This window comes from Osmia lignaria, chromosome 3, assembly GCF_051020975.1.
Source record: "Osmia lignaria lignaria isolate PbOS001 chromosome 3, iyOsmLign1, whole genome shotgun sequence".
Taxonomy (NCBI): Eukaryota; Metazoa; Arthropoda; class Insecta; order Hymenoptera; family Megachilidae; genus Osmia; species Osmia lignaria.
This window is the reverse complement of record NC_135034.1, coordinates 7203444-7221921: the sequence shown is the minus strand read 5'-3', so window position 1 is coordinate 7221921 and position 18478 is coordinate 7203444. Positions and strand designations below refer to the sequence as shown.

At 31.9% G+C, this 18478-nt stretch overlaps 4 protein-coding genes across 5 annotated transcripts in view; 3 read left to right on the top strand and 1 right to left on the bottom strand.

Moving 5' to 3' along the window:
- The first annotated feature begins 380 nt into the window (after window positions 1-380).
- On the top strand, window positions 381-4971 carry LOC117605370 (uncharacterized). 2 transcript variants are annotated; one of them, XM_034326633.2, is made up of 3 exons: window positions 381-843; window positions 913-1088; window positions 4130-4971. In XM_034326633.2, exons 1-3 carry the CDS (start codon window positions 667-669, stop codon window positions 4188-4190), a joined length of 414 nt encoding a protein of 137 aa, XP_034182524.1. In that variant the 5' UTR covers window positions 381-666; the 3' UTR covers window positions 4191-4971. The 2 variants fall into 2 exon arrangements, with proteins under 2 accessions (XP_034182524.1, XP_034182525.1); XM_034326634.2 differs by lacking the exon at window positions 4130-4971 and adding an exon at window positions 1157-1309 and having other exon boundaries at window positions 385-843.
- A 140-nt stretch (window positions 4972-5111) lies between these two features.
- Window positions 5112-8149, bottom strand: cta (Guanine nucleotide-binding protein subunit alpha cta). The gene is made up of 5 exons (XM_076692993.1): window positions 6880-8149; window positions 6004-6264; window positions 5860-5910; window positions 5557-5774; window positions 5112-5479 (listed from the first exon to the last, which is right to left on the bottom strand). The coding sequence occupies exons 1-5, from the start codon at window positions 7099-7101 to the stop codon at window positions 5122-5124; spliced, it is 1110 nt and encodes a 369-aa protein (XP_076549108.1). The 5' UTR covers window positions 7102-8149; the 3' UTR covers window positions 5112-5121.
- Window positions 8150-8184: 35 nt separating this feature from the next.
- Window positions 8185-10824, top strand: Prp31 (pre-mRNA processing factor 31). The gene is made up of 8 exons (XM_034326623.2): window positions 8185-8509; window positions 8595-8792; window positions 9218-9422; window positions 9503-9672; window positions 9752-9909; window positions 9981-10271; window positions 10348-10572; window positions 10644-10824. The coding sequence occupies exons 1-8, from the start codon at window positions 8392-8394 to the stop codon at window positions 10746-10748; spliced, it is 1470 nt and encodes a 489-aa protein (XP_034182514.1). The 5' UTR covers window positions 8185-8391; the 3' UTR covers window positions 10749-10824.
- A 151-nt stretch (window positions 10825-10975) lies between these two features.
- centrocortin (cerebellar degeneration-related protein 2-like) overlaps window positions 10976-18478 on the top strand; it is a 52225-nt gene continuing 44722 nt past the window's right edge. Inside the window, exon 1 of the mRNA XM_034326622.2 lies at window positions 10976-11635. Coding sequence (XP_034182513.1) covers window positions 11560-11635 — 76 coding nt within the window. The 5' untranslated portion in view covers window positions 10976-11559. The remainder of the gene's footprint in view (window positions 11636-18478) is intronic.

Sequence of the window (18478 nt, the reverse complement as noted above, 5' to 3'; positions counted from 1 at the left end):
GATGCCATAATGTCGGTGTACAGAGAGGCCCACTGATGCTTCGGGGTCCCTGGTACCCCGGATGCCAGAATGGCGGTATACAGAGAGGGCCACTGATGCTTCGGGGTCCCTGGAACCCCGGATGCCAGAATGTCGGTATACAGAGAGGGCCACTGATGCTTCGGGGTCCCTGATACCCCGGATGCCATAATGTCGGTATACAGAGAGGGCCGGGCCACTGATGCATCGGGGTCCCTGGTACCCCGGATGCCTTAATGTCGGCATGCAAAGAGTGTCACCCGAGCTTCGGGGTCCCTGATACCCCAATTTAAATAATATCCTTGTCATTTTTAATGACATTCTCAGCTGTATGTTACAACTATGCGTTACATATTATTAGTTTACTTATAACCCACAACGAATAGGTCGAATTTGAATTTTTGTAAATCTGTAATCTTCTAAAAGTGTGATGAATGTTAATTCAAATCTTGATTATCGCGTATAGTCCAGGGAGCGCTAATGAGCAATCCAATGAGAGACCATGACTACGAAGACTGCATCACAGGAATTTTTGCATGTTATGTTATCTATACTGTGTAACATTATTTTGAACGTTTGAACGAACATTTTAAATATCCAAACTGTCAAAACGAAGCATAACATATTTAAATAATATACCTTTTGATAATGTCATCAAATTATTTTGAGAAATTAAAACTTCAAGCTCGTCAGCTTGATGATAATATTGAAAAGTTAAGCACGGCGTGGAAATTGCCACAACGTTTTATTGGAGGGTATGCAAAACCTACCAAAGAAACAAATGGTCACGTTGAAGCTCTATGGAATACTATAAAGAATGCACAGGTTTTTATTACAAATTGACATTTAAAATTTTCAATTTGATATATATTTTAATCATTTATGTCATATTAGGTCGAAAAGGAAGAAATAAAAAAGCAAGTGGCTAACTACAGTGGAACACTAGATATGGAACAATTTCTACAAGAATTAACAGAAGAATATAACCATATAAAAGCACAGTGTGATAACTTAGATGTTGTTCTAGCAGAATATGGTTATCGTTATAGTGACAGCGATACCTTGGACCAGTAAGTTTTTATTTAATGTCACTTTATAAAAACATTTATAATTCTGACATATTATTTGTATTTTACAGTACAGTTATAGGTAATGGTGAGAAATCATAACCAACATTAATCCTTACTTAATTAACCCTCATCTGTCCCTCATTTGAAATCTGAATCTACAAAAGTTATAGCATTATATTAAAGATTTTTATTTGAAATGTACCTTAAAAAGTTTATACTTAGAATAAAAGTTTTATACTAACTTATATTAGTTTATCCTTTTGTACCATATTCTCATCTGCTACAGAAGTTTATATTTTTATAAAGAATTTGTTTGGGTACAGTAATTGCTTTTCTTTGTTAGGTTTAGCATAACATCTAATGGATAATGTTCTTAGATTTCAAAGCTGTTTTCATAATATTGGTTACATTTATTTATTATTCTATGTATAAGACTTTGTTAGCAATTTTATCATCACAATCGGGAGATCTCTTAAATAAAGCAAACATTTGCTAAAGTTTTATTTATTGTTTATGTGAATAGACTACGTTATTACAATATTTTATGTAAAATATGTTTATATACAAATATACAATATGCTTTTGTATAAATACAGTACATATAGGCACAATATATATCTACATTCTTTAGATCATGTATAAACAAGTACAAATAAAATAAAATTTGGGCATACAAATGGCTACTGGTAACAGATAGAACAGTAATATTGCTTTGAGTTATAAAATAGACATTGTGAAATGTTTCAATTACTTGAAAAACTTGTGTGCACTTTCAGTTATTCAAAACTGTTCTATCTATTTTATTAATTTTGATCAGTGTTATACAAACTTATAAGAAAATATTTGATCATATTTAAACTGTTGCTTGTATAACTTTTTTAACAAATTACTATTCAACAATTTTATATATAAATGTATATACAGGGGGTTCCACTTAAAACAGGTCATTTAATATGTATATAAAAAAACTTCCATCTGATTTGTCTTTTAAAACAATTTAAATTGCATAACAAAAATCTGTCTGGTATTATAACAAATAGAAAAGATATTTAGGTGGTCTGTTTGAAGCAGAACATCCTGTATAATGAAATTGTATATTGCTATGAATTTATGAAATTGATTTGTAGAAAAACATTTCTGTACAATTAATAATGTCAGTGACATACAGATTGAATGTGTGTCAGCATAAAAGATAATTATATAATAGGCAATAATCACAATGTGTTTTTTAGTAATGAAAGATTCATTATGTATATATATTTTCTTCATGATTTGAGAATGTAGGTATGAATATAAAAGTACCTAGTTGTAAATATAGTACAAATCATAATAAAATTGTTTTAAACGTATATATATATATATATATATATATATAAAACACTGCTGTATCATTGCCAACGATATCATAATCGTAGAATATTTAAATTTCCTTTTTCTTTTTTTATGTAGACTGAAATGTATAAAATTGATTAGGCTGAACAGATTAAAGTAATTTCTGTATATCTAAAAATATAAAAATCATTTTCCTTTTACTTTTCACGACATTCTATCACAAAGTTATTATGTTTTCACAGTCCATATTTAAACATGTTACATTTACGACTTGTAATATTTTATAATTTTTTTTCTTTATTTAACTACTATACAACAGTTTGATAGAAAACTTAAATGATACATAAATGTGATGTAACCGATATAATATAAAAGTTTAGTAATATTCTGTATGTTTCAAGTGAACGTATAATGAACTGTGATTTATTAATTAATTGGAGAAACAATATCACGTTTACATCTTTACAAAATGAACTGCATAATTTATAAAAGCTCTAAGTATCATAAAAGTTTTCTATAAGATAAAAATTTTATACATATTACACCTATACAAATTCACAGATACGGTTGTTTGTTAATTTGTGAATTATAAAGAGTATAGGCTCCTTTAAAATATCTCTACAAAAATTACAGACATTATTCTCGGTGAGTATCAATATATAAATTCTGTATACAAGTATGTAAATTGTATAAAATTGTGTATAATTCATTTTTCAAAACAATATTTTGTTAAAGGCAATAATAATGTTCTTAAAAACGTGATACGATTTAAAAATACTCTAAGAATATCAATTAAAAATTGACCTGTTTAAGCTTATAGGAATGTAAAATGTATCAGTTAAGAAAATATACCAATTATTAAAGTTTCGCATTATTTTTACATGATACGAATAGCTATGTAAAAATTCAATCATCTAACATTTTATATTTTTTACATTAGACCTAAAAATCTCTTATATACAAACATAACAAAATATTTTCATTAGCTCCAGGTATAATTAATTCTCAATACAATTTTTAAATGTTTTTCTTTTTTCTTTTTGTATAAAGAACAAAGGGAACAAAGATTTTATGTAATAAATGATCAGAATGGAAAAATAGCTGTGTGTATAAATATAAATGTGGTTTTAACATTAGGCATTACACTAAACTAGTAAAAAATAAATTACATAGAAAATTTATTAGTTTTAAAATTCTTTGGTTTTACCATAAATATTATTACATAAAATCCTTGGTTACAGTGGTGTTTATAATGCCAATAGAAAATGCTGTTCCCTGTTATTAAAAAATCTGAACTGTGTATAATTTTCTTGACAAAAAGAGAACATCTTAATCAATAGCTTGCCTTTGTTGTAATACAATTCTTCCATCTTAATTGAATGAAATAATGTAAATTGCCATGTAACATGCGGGAACAAAAGTTTATGAAAAAAATATGTATAAGTCATGTGTTTATAAAATAATAAATTAAAATAATATATTCTGGAAAACTGCTATCTTATGGGATTGAAAAGCAAACTTTATTTGAACCTTTGCATACGAAAAATAATAATACTGATTACTATAAATTTTTTTCTTAAAGAAATAAATGTTTAATCAAGGACCAGCTATTTAAACCAAAGTTTAGCAAAACACTTCCTACTTAATTATTCAACAAAATCTACTATATCCATTATAATGATCTTTCTTTATATGATTTTTTGTTGCAGCAAATACTGGAGGTTTACGTTACAACAGAAAAGTAATATTGAACTATCAGGACTATATTAATTTAAATTATAATTGCTTACAAAATATAATTTATTGTGTGCTACAGAAAATAAGTTTAATTTAGAGAAGTACAAAAACAATAAATCAAAAATATGACGAATATCAAGGTACAAGAATTTCTATTTCTATTTTGAAACAATGAAATCCTGTATACCATTTTTAAATGAAATGCAAAAAAAATTATGTAAAAATTAACAATTTTGCACACAGCAATTTGAACACAAACTGGTTAGTTTCATTTGGTTTATATGGCATGAATCTAGTATTTGGTTTCCTCGTTACTTACTATATTCAATGTTAACAAAGATAATTCAAGCGTAAGTAAAAAATAAGTTATTCTTATGTTTGTGAAAGCTGGTTATATGACCAGCGTTTTTCATTATATATTTTAATATAAAAAAGAAGCACTGGATTAAATATCTGTACAAAATAGAAAAATCTTAGCTAAACTATTAGCAAACTGATCCTTTTTTTTATACAAACATGTAAAATCGTTATTATTGACAATGTATAGAACATAAGTTAACTATGTACAATAAATTGTATATAATAGTCTTCTTACAACCCTTTAATATTCAATATTCATCAAAAAGGATGGAAATATATTATCAGTGTATAGGTATATATGTATATATAGTGTATACAGTGTTAAAAATTTTCAATACATGTTTCCGTTAGGCAGTTTTTACTCCCTCCTTTGTATAAAACTATTATGAAAACGTTTAATTTACCGTTGTCAACGGAGGTAATCGTATGATTTATATTGATACAATATATATAATATATATATTGTCTTACCAGAACTTCTTTTCAACTTGATGTCCTAATATTTTTTCAACTAATTTCACTTCACTATATACCAAATACTAAACGTTGAACGCGTACCTTTGAATTGGAAATTATTTCACTTTTTTTTTACACACATTCATCATTATTGGAGCATCAACGATTCCAGATTTCTATGCAAAATTGTGTCTTTGACTGCATTAAACACAACTTTTATATTTTCTGTATCAACAGCGGTAGTAAAGTGATGAAAAAGAGGTTTTCTTGGGTCCCTTTTAACAGATATAAACATGTCTAGTATAAAATTCTGCACATCCTTCATGGAATGTGAATCTCCTGTGAATTGTGGGAAATACCAACGAACATTTGTGTCGGGTGATCTTACTTTTTTATCCAATAAATCAGTTTTGTTTAAGAATAAAATAATAGATACACCACCGAATATCATGTTGTTAACTATTGTATCAAATATATTTCTTGATTCTTCTAACCGATTTGTTCTCCTGGAATATTAGATAAGGTATTTATTACAATTTTCTATAAGTAAAAAATTATAATAATAAATATAATGACAACTTACCTATCTTCTAACAACACTTGATCAAATTCTGACGATGAAACAAGAAAAAGTATAGAAGTAACGCAATCAAAACATTGATACCACTTTTGTCTTTGAGATCTTTGCCCCCCGACATCAACAAACAGAAATGGAATATTATTAATTTGTATAACAAATTCAGAAATTCCTTTTGTAGCTTTTCTACAGTGCAAGATATCTTGGTGTGTAGGTACGTAATCCTGCAAAAAAATTTTAGTAGTTTAAAAGTACAGTAATAAATTTAACAAGCAATAAAAAGTTTATGAATAAATTATACAATATTACCATTCTAGCAATCCTATCAAGACTGTCCAAAAAGTACTGAACTGAATCACTCTGTAAAAGCAAAAAAATAGTATTATAAAAATAACAGTACAAAAGTAGCTTTGATTTGTTTACTAATTTCTTAAACTATAAAAGGTGTCTTACTAATTGAAATTCTCTTCTCCTATCAAAGGCTTGTTTGATCGATGCATCTTTCCATAAACTTTGTAAGGCTGGTACATAATGGAGAAACAATCTAGCATCTAATACCATAGTATTTTCAACCTTCAATAACTGATAACCAATATCATAGTTTTTAGGATTTTCCCATGGAATATTTAACTTATCACGAGCATCTACCAATACCTTCATTCCTTTAATTATATTTTGATAAATTACATGTTGATATTCCTTAATTAATTCAGGCTGAAAAAAGAGGTGATAATTATTACAAATAAAAATGAAGAATTATGTTACTTTTATTAAAACAGTTTTAATAAATTTTATAATCTTTCTAAGCTTACATTTTATTTCATATACTATATACCTATAGTTGGTTTTTATGACTATGACAAGTGAAAAATAAACAAATTGATATCATATCGTATATGTAAACTTAACACTACATGTTTTATGTATACTTTCTGACTAAAAAATGTAACAAAAAAAAACAAGATAAAAGATAAGTGTACCAGACTTTTTTTTATTATTGAAAATATATAACATGTAGGTAAATATCATTATAAAGAGAAAATACAAAATCGAAATAATAAAAATAAATACAAAAACGAATCATCTTTTCTGTAGACCTACTTTCTCATATATTCTTAAACCATGTGTTTAGGTCAACCACCTTCCCATGGATAGACATTTAAATAACTATACAACACTGACAGAAAGTGTATAGGAAACTACGGTTTTCTATAAGTGAATTATTCACGAGCGAAGAGGAAAATATTTGAAAAAAAGAGTGAAGAAAATTCCGAAGATATTAAGCTGAAAAAGAAACATTGCCCCGATGAAAAGTCGACATTGTTTTACCTCAAATTTAATTCCGTGAATAATTCGCATCTGTTTGAGGAATGTCGACTTTCCGCTCTCACCCGCCCCGAGGAGCAGCAACTTGACCTGCCGTCGGAGTGCTTGACGATCTTTCTCCAGCATCCGATCGATTTCTTGACTTTTGTAACGCTGCTCGATCTCCTCGGGGCTGAACTTGAAACGCAGGCAACAAGTACACGACCACGTTAAGGATCCCGCCATCTTGCTACCCTGCTACCCTCTTCCTTCCTTCCGGCGTTTCTTCCGTGTCAGGCCGTCCTTCCGAAGGAGTATATATCCTTGATTATCTAAACACCGTGCGTACACAGAGAGAGAAAGAGAGAGATACACAGAGGAGTACACTACACACACACACACACGCAGCGCGCGCGCGCGTGGACTCGCACACAAGTATCCAATCACGAGTAGTAAGTTTATCGTAATGTAATGCACGTATCGAAGGAGCCACCCGTGAACAACCTGTTCGTGATTACACGGGATCGACGCACGTCGCGATTCAGAACCGCATTTCTCACTTAGGCGTAGCCGGGAATCCAAGCAGCGAACCAACGTCAACACACGTCGTTTTCTACTCGACGCGATACTTCCACACCTACCGTTAATCGCGAGACTCACGCCGCTAGCTGCCCACGATCTTCTCTGGTTCCTCGCGAATTGAACATGATTAAATAATCGTTCTAATTACCGAGTAGGAGAGCTAACTCGTGCATCGTTCTCATCACACTTTATTCCCCGACTATTCAGACGACTCTCCGGTCGTCTTTGATTCGAAGAAAATCTTCCACAGTTAAACAGAATCGTATCACGCGTACTTATACACACCTGCACCGTTTTTTTTCAATCGAAACGAGCATGCAGCAGGGGTTCACCTATGCCAAACTACATAATAATAATGCGGGGGAAGAAATATGCGAAACGGCGAACGGAAAAACGTACTCCCCACCACGACATATTTGTTGTGAGATACTGCCGTAACGCACACACGTATAGGAACACATACACGGTCTATGACACCGACCGAAAGCACACCTCCCGGTTCGGCCGCGTGATCGGTTTTGCGTGCTGTCATTCGTCGGAAGGCCTTTCTTTTTTTTTCTTTATCCTTGTCGATACTGCAACACGCCGCGACGACGATTCCCCTTGAACATCATGCGTCAACGAACACACGGTTTTGGTTATGTGGTGGGGAGGGAACGACTCATTTTTCCATTTCTCTCTATCGTCACTCGACAAATCTTTTTATCGCCTCCCCCTTCTTCGTCCCTTTGATTGCACTTACTTACCGCAAGCCAGTTTTTCAATGTTACATGCATAGAAACAATGACGAGACAACAGATTGGTGAATGATAAATGATACTGACCAATCCTAGCGACTAGTTTTTGAGAACGCCGCTATGTTGCATTTCAAAGATGGCACTGCTATAAACAGCCAAAGTTGTTAAACATACAAGTTGGAACTTATACTTTGAAAGACAATTTTATAAGAAAATCATGTCGTTAGCGGATGAACTGTTAGCTGATCTCGAAGAAAATGATGATAATGATCAGGAAATGGAAGAACCGGAGCCGGATTTCATTCCAGCTTCAGTTTCAAAACCTATCGAAGAAGGTTAACCTTTCATCACGTTTGTTTACATACAGTACAATTCTTAATAAGAATAGCACTGTTGAATATGATTGTAATTTCATTTCAGAAATAAAAGTAGCGTCGGTGAGGGAATTAGCAAAACTTCGTGATTCTGAGCAATTAAAGAAAGTAATGTCTCAAATAGAAAAGTACAGTAAAGTTCCTAGAAAATCAGCAGATATCATTGGACCCGTTGAATCTGATCCAGAATATCAACTCATTGTTGAAGCTAATAATATGGCTGTAGACATTGATGACGAAATAGGTAATAATATAAATCGAATTTTTTAAATGACTCATTATTTTATAAACTGATTATCCAGTATCTGGAGGATTTATTTTGTTTAGAGCAATTCTTTGGAAGATTTTTAAGTATAAGTCACTATTATATGGCCACAGAGAACTGAGTATCAGTTGAAATTGTGAAAAAGAAACAATTAGTTACAGGCATTCACATGAACAAGCTTCTTTGCTGTGGCAAATATAGTTGCAACTATATGTATGCTTAGAATGGAAAAATTGCTTTAAATAAGAAAAGTCTGCATAAAAGTCAGACAATTGGTTTCTGAAATAATTGTAAACACATAAATAAAATTTTCTTATATGAATATGTAGTAAAATAATGATACTTGAATCACATGCAAAATTAATTTCCCCTCGGGCAAAGATCATATAAGTTACATTTTTCAGCTACAATACATCGATTTACAAGGGATAAATATTCCAAAAGGTTTCCAGAATTAGAATCTTTAGTTGTGGGTCCATTGGAATATGTAATGACAGTTAGAGAATTAGGAAATGACTTAGATAGAGCAAAAAATAATGAAACATTACAGCAGTTTCTTACTCAAGCAACAATTATGGTAGTTTCTGTTACTGCCTCAACAACACAAGGGTAATATTTAATAACTTTATGCATTATATATAATTAAATTGTGTTTACTAATTTTTCAAATTAAATTATTTTACTTATAGCCAATTATTAACTGAAGACGAGAAGGAGGCTATTTGCGAGGCTTGTGACATGGCAGTAGAATTGAATAATTGTAAATTAAAAATATTCGAATATGTTGAGAGTAGAATGGCATTTATTGCACCAAATCTTTCTATAATAGTAGGTGCATCAACAGCTGCAAAAATTATGGGTACCGTATACATATATTATTTCTAACATTAATAAACATTTTAAACTTCTATTAACACACATTTTATTCGTTATCGTAGGTGTAGCTGGAGGTTTGACAAAACTTTCAAAAATGCCAGCTTGCAATGTATTAGTACTAGGATCTCAAAAAACTACGTTATCTGGATTTTCACAAGTAGCAACATTACCTCATACTGGTTTTATATATTACTCTGATATCGTACAAGATACCCCTCCTGTAAGTTGTTATGTAATAAATATGTGTTAGGCAAATCTTTTTTTATTGTCTTCGTTTATTTATTTTTCCAGGATTTACGAAGAAAAGCTGCAAGACTCGTGGCAGCCAAAAGTATGTTAGCTGCGCGTGTTGATGCATGTCATGAGAGTACGGATGGTCACATCGGTCAATTATTCCGTGAAGAAATTGAAAAGAAGTTAGATAAACTTCAAGAACCACCTCCGGTAAAATTCGTGAAACCTTTACCAAAACCTATTGATCCGGGAAGGAAGAAACGTGGTGGTAAACGCGTTAGAAAAATGAAGGAACGCTACGCAATTACTGAATTCAGAAAACATGCAAACAGAATGAATTTTGCTGATGTAAATATTGTGGTTCTGTATTTTATAACTTCCTTAGTAATAGTTTTCTTTAATGCATATCCAATCATTTCCATAGATTGAAAATGATGCTTATCAAGAAGATCTTGGTTACACACGTGGTACAATAGGCAAAGCAGGGGCTGGTCGTATTAGACTACCTCAGATCGACGAGAAAACAAAAGTACGAATATCGAAAACGCTTCAGAAAAATTTGCAAAAGCAACAGCAATGGGGTGGTAGTACAACAGTTAAGAAACAGGTTTCTGGTACAGCGTCCAGTGTCGCATTTACACCGTTACAGGTAAATTAATAATAATTTGTCATTAAACTTTCTAATGTATTGTAAGTTCAAACTATTGTATTTATTTGCAGGGCCTGGAAATTGTAAATCCGCAAGCTGCAGAAAAGAAAGTAAACGAGGCTAATGCTAAATATTTTTCAAATACAGCTGGTTTTTTGAAAGTAAAAAAATCATAAATAAACTGTACATATTCACCATAACGTGTATTAATTGATAAAATTTAATATTGTACATATTCTTTGTACAGCTTGCACATGCTGTATTTATATGTGTAAACATTCGAATGTTTTTATTATTAATTGTAATTAAATGTGTACTTTATTGAAAAAAAAATTGATATGTCATGAATTTAAACTATTGAAAATTTCTTCTTACAAACAAAAATCTGTTCATAAAAATGTGGGATAAATTTAAACGGTAGCTTAATCAACGTATAAAATTTCAAACTGTGAATGTATTTCTAAACACGTAGGTTATGTATAAATACAGTAGATGATAGACGACCTCGCGGTGAAGCGATTATAAAAATAAATAGTGCGAAAGAGTCGGCAACTAGAGTGAAAAGGGACGTTGGATACTAACGAAAGTGGAGAAAGAAAGATAGCGTTATGTACATGAGACGCGCGAAGAAGCGAGAGATGCAATTGTGGTAGTGAAAGATAAGACAAGGATAGATAGAACACCGGGTGGAACGAACGGCAAACCAGACCTGGGTGTCGTAAGGTAATCGTTGACTGCTTTGAGTACTCGTGTGTGTTCTGACTTCGTTTCTCATCTCTCAAGAATATTATACTTGCGCATGTTGTGTGAAGTTTCAGCCAGAACGAACGTTCCGCTTAACATTACGCGGGAAGTGCCAGTATGTTTCGGTTGTGACGCGGAAAACATACGAAAACATTATTGTGACAAAGTGGAAATTCTTGATTCTTTATTGTGGACCTGTCGGAGAAACCGGTAGCGAAGAAACAGGTCCTGACATAATCGACCATGGCAAATTTTAAAGATTTAATAAACTATTGTTTCATGTACTGTCAAGAATGTACCTATTGTCGGACAAAATTCGGTAAGTTTTTGAATCTTAATTTTTGTTATTAATATATCATTTTCAAACTATATGTATAATATTAATTAAAGCTGTATTTAAAATGTTTTTAAAATATTATGCCATTTTCAGTAAATCTTATGCGTACTTTTGTTTTGTACGCGTTCGTTTTTGATGGTTATGATTTGAAATAGTATTTTCGAATTTCTTACATTTTATGGTAATTAACCTATTAAAGTCAAGGGAAGTATTCTAGGGAAGACACAAGTGTTTAGAAATATACTACTATATTAGTAGTGTTTCACACACGAGAAATATTTATCATTCTGACGGACTTTTATTTTTTTACTTTTTGAATTATTTTTTTCAAGTTCTTAAGAGTTCCTCGTTATGTATATAAATTTGGGGGTTAAAAAATCAATATAATCATTATAACAACAAATATTTAAAAAAAATAATGGTATTATTGCAATAATCATTTTTATAATAACTATAAAATAATAACTCATTGTGAACAAGATAAGGTGTTATAAGTTGTTATTTCTGATACCATAGCAGATATTGACTTCATTAATTTTTTTTCCTACATGAATAGTACTTATCCAATTAAATAACATTTACTTAAAACACTTTTAGTTCCACATAGTTAAGGAATGTATACATACAAGGTGCGGCGTCTATCGGTCGCCATGATTTTTTAACTGATACTGATAGTTTAACAAAGGAAATAGTTCGATAAAGAATTGAAGTCAGCTCAATTTTCTGAATTTTCTATACTCTTAAAATACATGAAAAAGTAATTCAAACACAGTATAATTGAAACATATGAATAATAAAAGAAATATTAAATCAAATTTTCCGGCGTTAAAGTTTATACGCAAGTGGCGAGGATCCACAGTTCCTATACAGGGTGATCCTCTCACTAGGGGACACAAAGGAACTGGCGACAATGAATCCCTTGACCGCACCATGAAGACACACAGAGTCGTCTCGGCCCGGGTAAGTCCCCGCTGACACGTGATAATACGGACCTCTTTATGGTGTGGTCAAGGGATCCATTGTCGCCAGTGTTCCTTTGTGTCCCCTAGCGAGAGAATCACCCTGTATATATGGAGTCCTCACCCCTAAATTGTCATTTTTTCTGGGAAATCTACGGGAAGGATCGGAAATTAGGGGCATCGCTATTTTCTTGAGGAATATCAGTTATTTTAAATTACAAATTGAAATAATTTCTGACAAAATGAAATTAATAGCAATTATAAAGAACATAATATTTTATCTTTCATCTAGTAATTCACGGTATTAACCACTTAATATCCCTATTTAAAAGCATGACAACATAATATTACGTACCTGGATATTAAGCGATTAAGAAATTTATTAATAAATTTATTATCGATAAGAAAAATTTGTGGTGGCCATTAGCAATGATAAGAATAATCAACGCGTTAATTAATGAATACCCAGTTTGGATTGTTTCATAATCCAAAACGTCAGTTTAATATTAGCGTACCGAGTATTTCCATACTGTGATCTATACAGAGGAAAAATTGAATGTCGTTAAGGAAACGAGTTAAACGAGTATCGTTTAGTCGTAGACTTTCACTCGCGTGAAAATTCTCTTGACAGAACGATTTTGTTGATCGAAAAGTTGCGGCTAGGTAAATAAAAAAGGCAACGCTCCTTACCACGAGAAGCGATATCCCATCGCTTTCTCGTATAATGTTGCAGAATTGCGAATTGCCGATGCGAGAAAGTATTCGCATAACTAATACAACGTTCGTTATGTAATCTCACATTTAAACATTCAGCTTTAAATGAAAAGAATAGGGACAGAAATGCGTGGCACGCATACTTCAACTTTCATTACTTCCACTGTGTTAATTGAAATGACCAACGTCACGTTACAATTCAAAAAATTAAACATATTCTTTCAAGCACACTCTTTTATTTCTGAAATGTGATTGAGTCGGTAACATTTCTGTGCAATGATTCCATTTGCTCGGGGCAGCCCCGGTCACCGAGGCTCGCGCTTGAATACTTTTACACTTAAATTTTCATTTAACATATTGTAAATCGAATCTCATATATTGGAAGAATAATTTATAAAGGAACAGTGTAAAATGTAAAAAATGAAAATAATATAAATGAGCTCTCTCCATGGTCCGCTGTCCCAGGGTTGAAGGAAATTTTTATTTAAGATTAATACCAGATATAATTTCCAAAAGTGCCTACATAATACTAACAAATATCAATAAAACAAATAAATAATGCTTTCACATTTAAAATCATTCTGATGATTTGATTCTCAAAGTTGTTATGTTATGTTTGCTCAGCAACCAGCAACCGACCTTTCCCTTTCCTTATTCACCAAATCAATTTCTCCTTTTTATATCCTGATGGATGGTGATGAGTGAGAATTCTCCATTGGCAGCGGTAAGGTCGTTGAGGTTCACCAAGATATACGCGAATGAAAATCAACCGCTTTCTATTCACGATGAAACCCCGTGTATTTTTAATTCAACTTAATCCTGAAGCATCGATCGTTATCTCGATCGTAGGTGGTTGGTTTCAGAATTTAGCAAAGCCAATTAACCGGTTAGTGTTTCGCAATTATCGACCGGTGTACATACAAACGAGACCGCAACGGCGATCGATATCGTGCGATCGATCTGACTGTCGGTTATTAGACACGAAGAAAATCATCAGTGTATTCGATGATAATCTGAATACCCCTGGCTGTGAAGCCAGCTGTTAATTCGTACGTCGTAATCTGTCGATCTTATTCGGTGTATCTTGTTCGTTACATGTTCTGAACGTATAACAATGAAGACAATATGTACGTACTTTGACATGATCTTTTACCCTTAGACGGCGGACCAGGGACAGAGCCCTAATTTTTATTTAATTTTGTATCTTATGTTCTTTCCATTTTCTAAATTTTTACACTGTTTCTTTAAAAATTATTGCTCCAGTATAAGAAACTCTTTCGTTTAAAAATTATCATTCGACTTTAAATTAATATCCTTTATTAAGGCTCAAGGATTATAACGATATTATCTAGTGTGTTTGTTTTGGTTCTGTCTCGCTCTCTCAAAGTTTCTTATCAACTAAATGTGTGTCACTTGTTGACCATGGAGTTAATTTGGAAGTAGTTTGTTGTACCCTTTTTTAATTAAAAGCTAATTCATTCCTAGTCTGTTGGAATTAGAATAGTAATAGGTTTGGTTAGGTTAGGTTAGGTTGTATTTTAAATATGCATGTATACAGGGTGTCCCAGAACCTAGGAAAAATATGAAAGAATAAAAGTAATGTATTTTGATGTTATATATTTAATGTAATTTATTTGAGAGAGAAGTGTATTTTTATAATGCATTTTTCTTCATCATATTTTTGCTTCAGGCTATTGGCATTATTTTAAAAGTCATGGGGACTACATATTGTACTAAACTTCCTACAGATATACATACATATGTATAGCGACAGTAAAGTGTTAATTATGCTAAGTAGATTTATTATGCTTTCGTTTCGCTCTGTTTTGCTTCAAAATTAAATCAAAATGTAACTTTCCTTGCTTAATTAAATTATACTTCTGATAAAATGCCAACTCGCAGAGTAAAATTCTTCCAATTTTTACACGCTTGTGTTAGACTTTTGGCGAATTTTCTTTGTATCTTCGCAAGCGGTAATCTCGCATCCTTATCCCATTATGTAGAATTACAAGTGTCTTCCGCGTTCACGACTCGATTAATGGAAAGTCGGGAGGCGTAATACCATCGTCATTTCTAGCCTGTTTCACCAGACGGTGAATTATTAATTATCATCACACTGTGGATGAGTATTTATTGCATTCATGACATATCGCAATCTGCAAAATGCATAGTACCTACCAATGGAAAAATGGGTAAAACTTCGTTTCGTGGGAGCAAAAATGAGTGGTTCAAAAATATCAAATCTTGTAATTTTCAACCTGAAATATTCAAAAATACAAGTGAAAAGTTTTGGAAACCAATGGTTTAAAAAATACATAAGATTTGATAATTTTTAACCAAAAATTTTTGGTCCTCTAAGATGAAATGTAGCCTTAAAATGAAATGAACTGTGAATTTGTGAACTATATGGATTGTTTCAAAATTTTGTCTCAATATAACAAAATTTTATATTATAATTTTTGTTTACTTCATGGATGCTGTGTAAACGTTCGTAGTCTAATTACTGTCAATCAGAAATTGTAATATCAGTGTTCAGTAAAACATGCAAATAGCGGCAGTGGAGGTTACATAAAAGTTCAAGAATAGGACACGCACGCGAAGCATACTTCTCTAATTATTTATAGTACGCATAGTTAATCACTCGGTAATTCCGTAACACCTTGGCTTATCTTGACCACGCTTGAGAGAATACCGTTACCGTATAAACTTTTATGCCAGGAGGGAAATTCCTTATCAACTCGAGAGACCGTTCTCTATACACGTACCCGAATTATGTATATAGCTAAAAGCTGATTGAATACTAACATATGATATAAATTTCTTTATATTAAGTACAGAAATAGTTCTCGTAGTATCTATCTTTTAAAAAAATATCATCATTTATTGGGGTAATTAGGTAGGGAGGGTGGACATGGCTGATCCGAAAGTGTGAACTAATCCCCTCACTGTCTTAAAATTTTATGAATACAAATTGTAATTTTTAAATTCCAAAATTCTATAATTTCAGAATTCAAAAATTTCAAAACTACAAAATTCCAAAATTCTAGAATTCCAAGACTTCAGAATTCTAAAATCCTAAAATCCCTAAAACAGAGGATTCTAAAATTCCAAAATATTCTATAATTCTAAAAGTTTGAAATTCAAAAATTCTATCAAATGTCATTAACACCATTAAAGACCACGTTTGAAGCATCCCTTATTAGTTACGTTGTACTGACCGGAATATTGCAACACTGACAAATAAGGAACAAGTTAGATTTGTCTTCAGCTAGTTCTCATTTTGTCTACAGCTTGTCTTGGCACTCAAAGTAATCGACAAATTAGTTTATTGGAGCAGGGTTGAGATAAAAGAGAAAGTATCATAAAAGGATATCCTTGTTAAAGATCACTAGTAGAATGAAAGATGGCATAACATTGAATATTCATATTGCACCTATGAAAGAAAAATATAGAAGAAGAGATAAATGAAATACTTTTGACTTTCTCTAGTTTTCGTTTGTTGGCCATATGATACATGATTATAGAACGTATTGACGTAATTAAATTGAACAATGAAATAGATGAAAAGGGTAATAGCAGGGAGGATATTACAATGTAAAGATCAAAGGAACCTGTGATTTAACAAGATGTTAATTCAATTGTTCTCAGCTGGTCGAAAATGGGTCTACCAAGAGCTATCAATTTACTTTCAGCGAAAATAGGTAGGGCTGCTCTGCAATTGTAACAACCAAGAAAATTGATGAAAGGCTTGTTTTCAATTTTTCAATGACTATTTGCTGCTTCAAAAGATTTATTTATTGCAAGATCAATTCTATATAAAGAGTTAGTCAGTGTTATATCTTTTAAGTGTAGAAGGTGGTAAATAGTATTTCCATTAGGGTGGTGTTTAAATTTAACTTTGAAAGTATTGTTTGATAGATACGTATTTTCATTAATAATCAATGACGTATTATAGAACGGAATTGTCCTTTCTCCAAGAATTGATTACCTTGATTTTGTCGCTCATATCTTGAACAAACTAGAACGGAGCATGTTCGAGAGGCAAGGATCAACCTCCATGAAACAATGTTCAAACGATCAGCAATAGAATTCGTAAAAGGCGATGCTCGTTGATTAGAAAGTGTACAGGGTGTTTCATACATCTGGGTCAAAACTATAGCTTTCAAACGGTAGAATATGGGTAAAAATTTCTTTTAGAATTCCAAGATATGCACAATTCTAAACTTGTAGAATTCTAAATTCTACCATTTTGAAATTTAAAAATTCTGAAATTTAAAAATTCCAAGAGTCTAAGCTTTTGAAATTTTAAGAATTCTAGGATTCTAAGATTCTGAGGTCCAAAATTCCAGATGCTATTTAATTTAATTTCAGAAGATTTCTTTTCTATTTTCACCCGTTTTAGAGATAACTGATTTAGTTCAACTGCATGAAACACCCTGTATACGAACACCCTGTATCGCGAACCATGCCGTGGGTATAGCACTCTCACGTTACTGTTCCCGTGACATCGACAAAGCATCGAAACTTGTTCGCGTTCCAGCCTTTCAGTCGACTGCCAATTACAAATTGTAAAAGCTGCCAATTATGGAGGCACGATAAAGGATTCGGAATCGTAGCTACCGTAGAGCCATGGTATTTCATGGAAAAGTGGAACGCTTGAACCATGATTGGCTACCGAAGAAATTAGGGATTCGAAACTTTTTTACAAAAAGAGCTATGTAATTTGCAGGATTTATTGGTCGAATTCGCAATTGGTTAACATATTTATCGCGGTCATTTGAAGCGAACGTGATTTATTAAATTACACGAAAAAATATTTTGACACGATTTATGTGATTTCTAAATCAATATGTTGACATTTTATAAATTGCAATCTTTTGAAACGAAATCAAAAAGAAATTATCGTAATATCAATTATATGATCTGAAGACAAAAGTGGATAAAGATGTCATTATACAAATTCTTTAATTGGCTTATTAATTGCCATTATTTAATTGGCTATATTTAAGCCAATCCATTTATAGTAAGAAAGACGATCTAAAGGTCAATTCTAAAACAGAACCGTGAAGAATGGATCGAGTGTCTGCTGGCATTCGTCTCGTTCTCAAATGAACCATCACCTTGAATTATGAAAATCATATGGATTTTCTGT

What these genes read in the sequence shown, in the direction of transcription:
- Prp31 (XM_034326623.2), top strand. Translation starts at nt 8,392, where the DNA reads ATGTCGTTAGCGGATGAACTGTTAGCTGATCTCGAAGAAAATGATGAT. An exon ending in TCGTACAAGATACCCCTCCT is followed by an intron (nt 9,910 to 9,980) that starts GTAAGTTGTTAT and finishes TTATTTTTCCAG; the next exon opens with GATTTACGAAGAAAAGCTGC. An exon ending in TCGCATTTACACCGTTACAG is followed by an intron (nt 10,573 to 10,643) that starts GTAAATTAATAA and finishes ATTTATTTGCAG; the next exon opens with GGCCTGGAAATTGTAAATCC.
- cta (XM_076692993.1), bottom strand. Translation starts at nt 7,101, where the DNA reads ATGGCGGGATCCTTAACGTGGTCGTGTACTTGTTGCCTGCGTTTCAAG. An exon ending in TTCACGGAATTAAATTTGAG is followed by an intron (nt 6,265 to 6,879) that starts GTAAAACAATGT and finishes CTCTTTTTTCAG; the next exon opens with CCTGAATTAATTAAGGAATA. An exon ending in GGAGAAGAGAATTTCAATTA is followed by an intron (nt 5,911 to 6,003) that starts GTAAGACACCTT and finishes TTGCTTTTACAG; the next exon opens with AGTGATTCAGTTCAGTACTT.
- LOC117605370 (XM_034326633.2), top strand. Translation starts at nt 667, where the DNA reads ATGTCATCAAATTATTTTGAGAAATTAAAACTTCAAGCTCGTCAGCTT. An exon ending in ATACTATAAAGAATGCACAG is followed by an intron (nt 844 to 912) that starts GTTTTTATTACA and finishes ATGTCATATTAG; the next exon opens with GTCGAAAAGGAAGAAATAAA. An exon ending in GACAGCGATACCTTGGACCA is followed by an intron (nt 1,089 to 4,129) that starts GTAAGTTTTTAT and finishes TTTTTGTTGCAG; the next exon opens with CAAATACTGGAGGTTTACGT.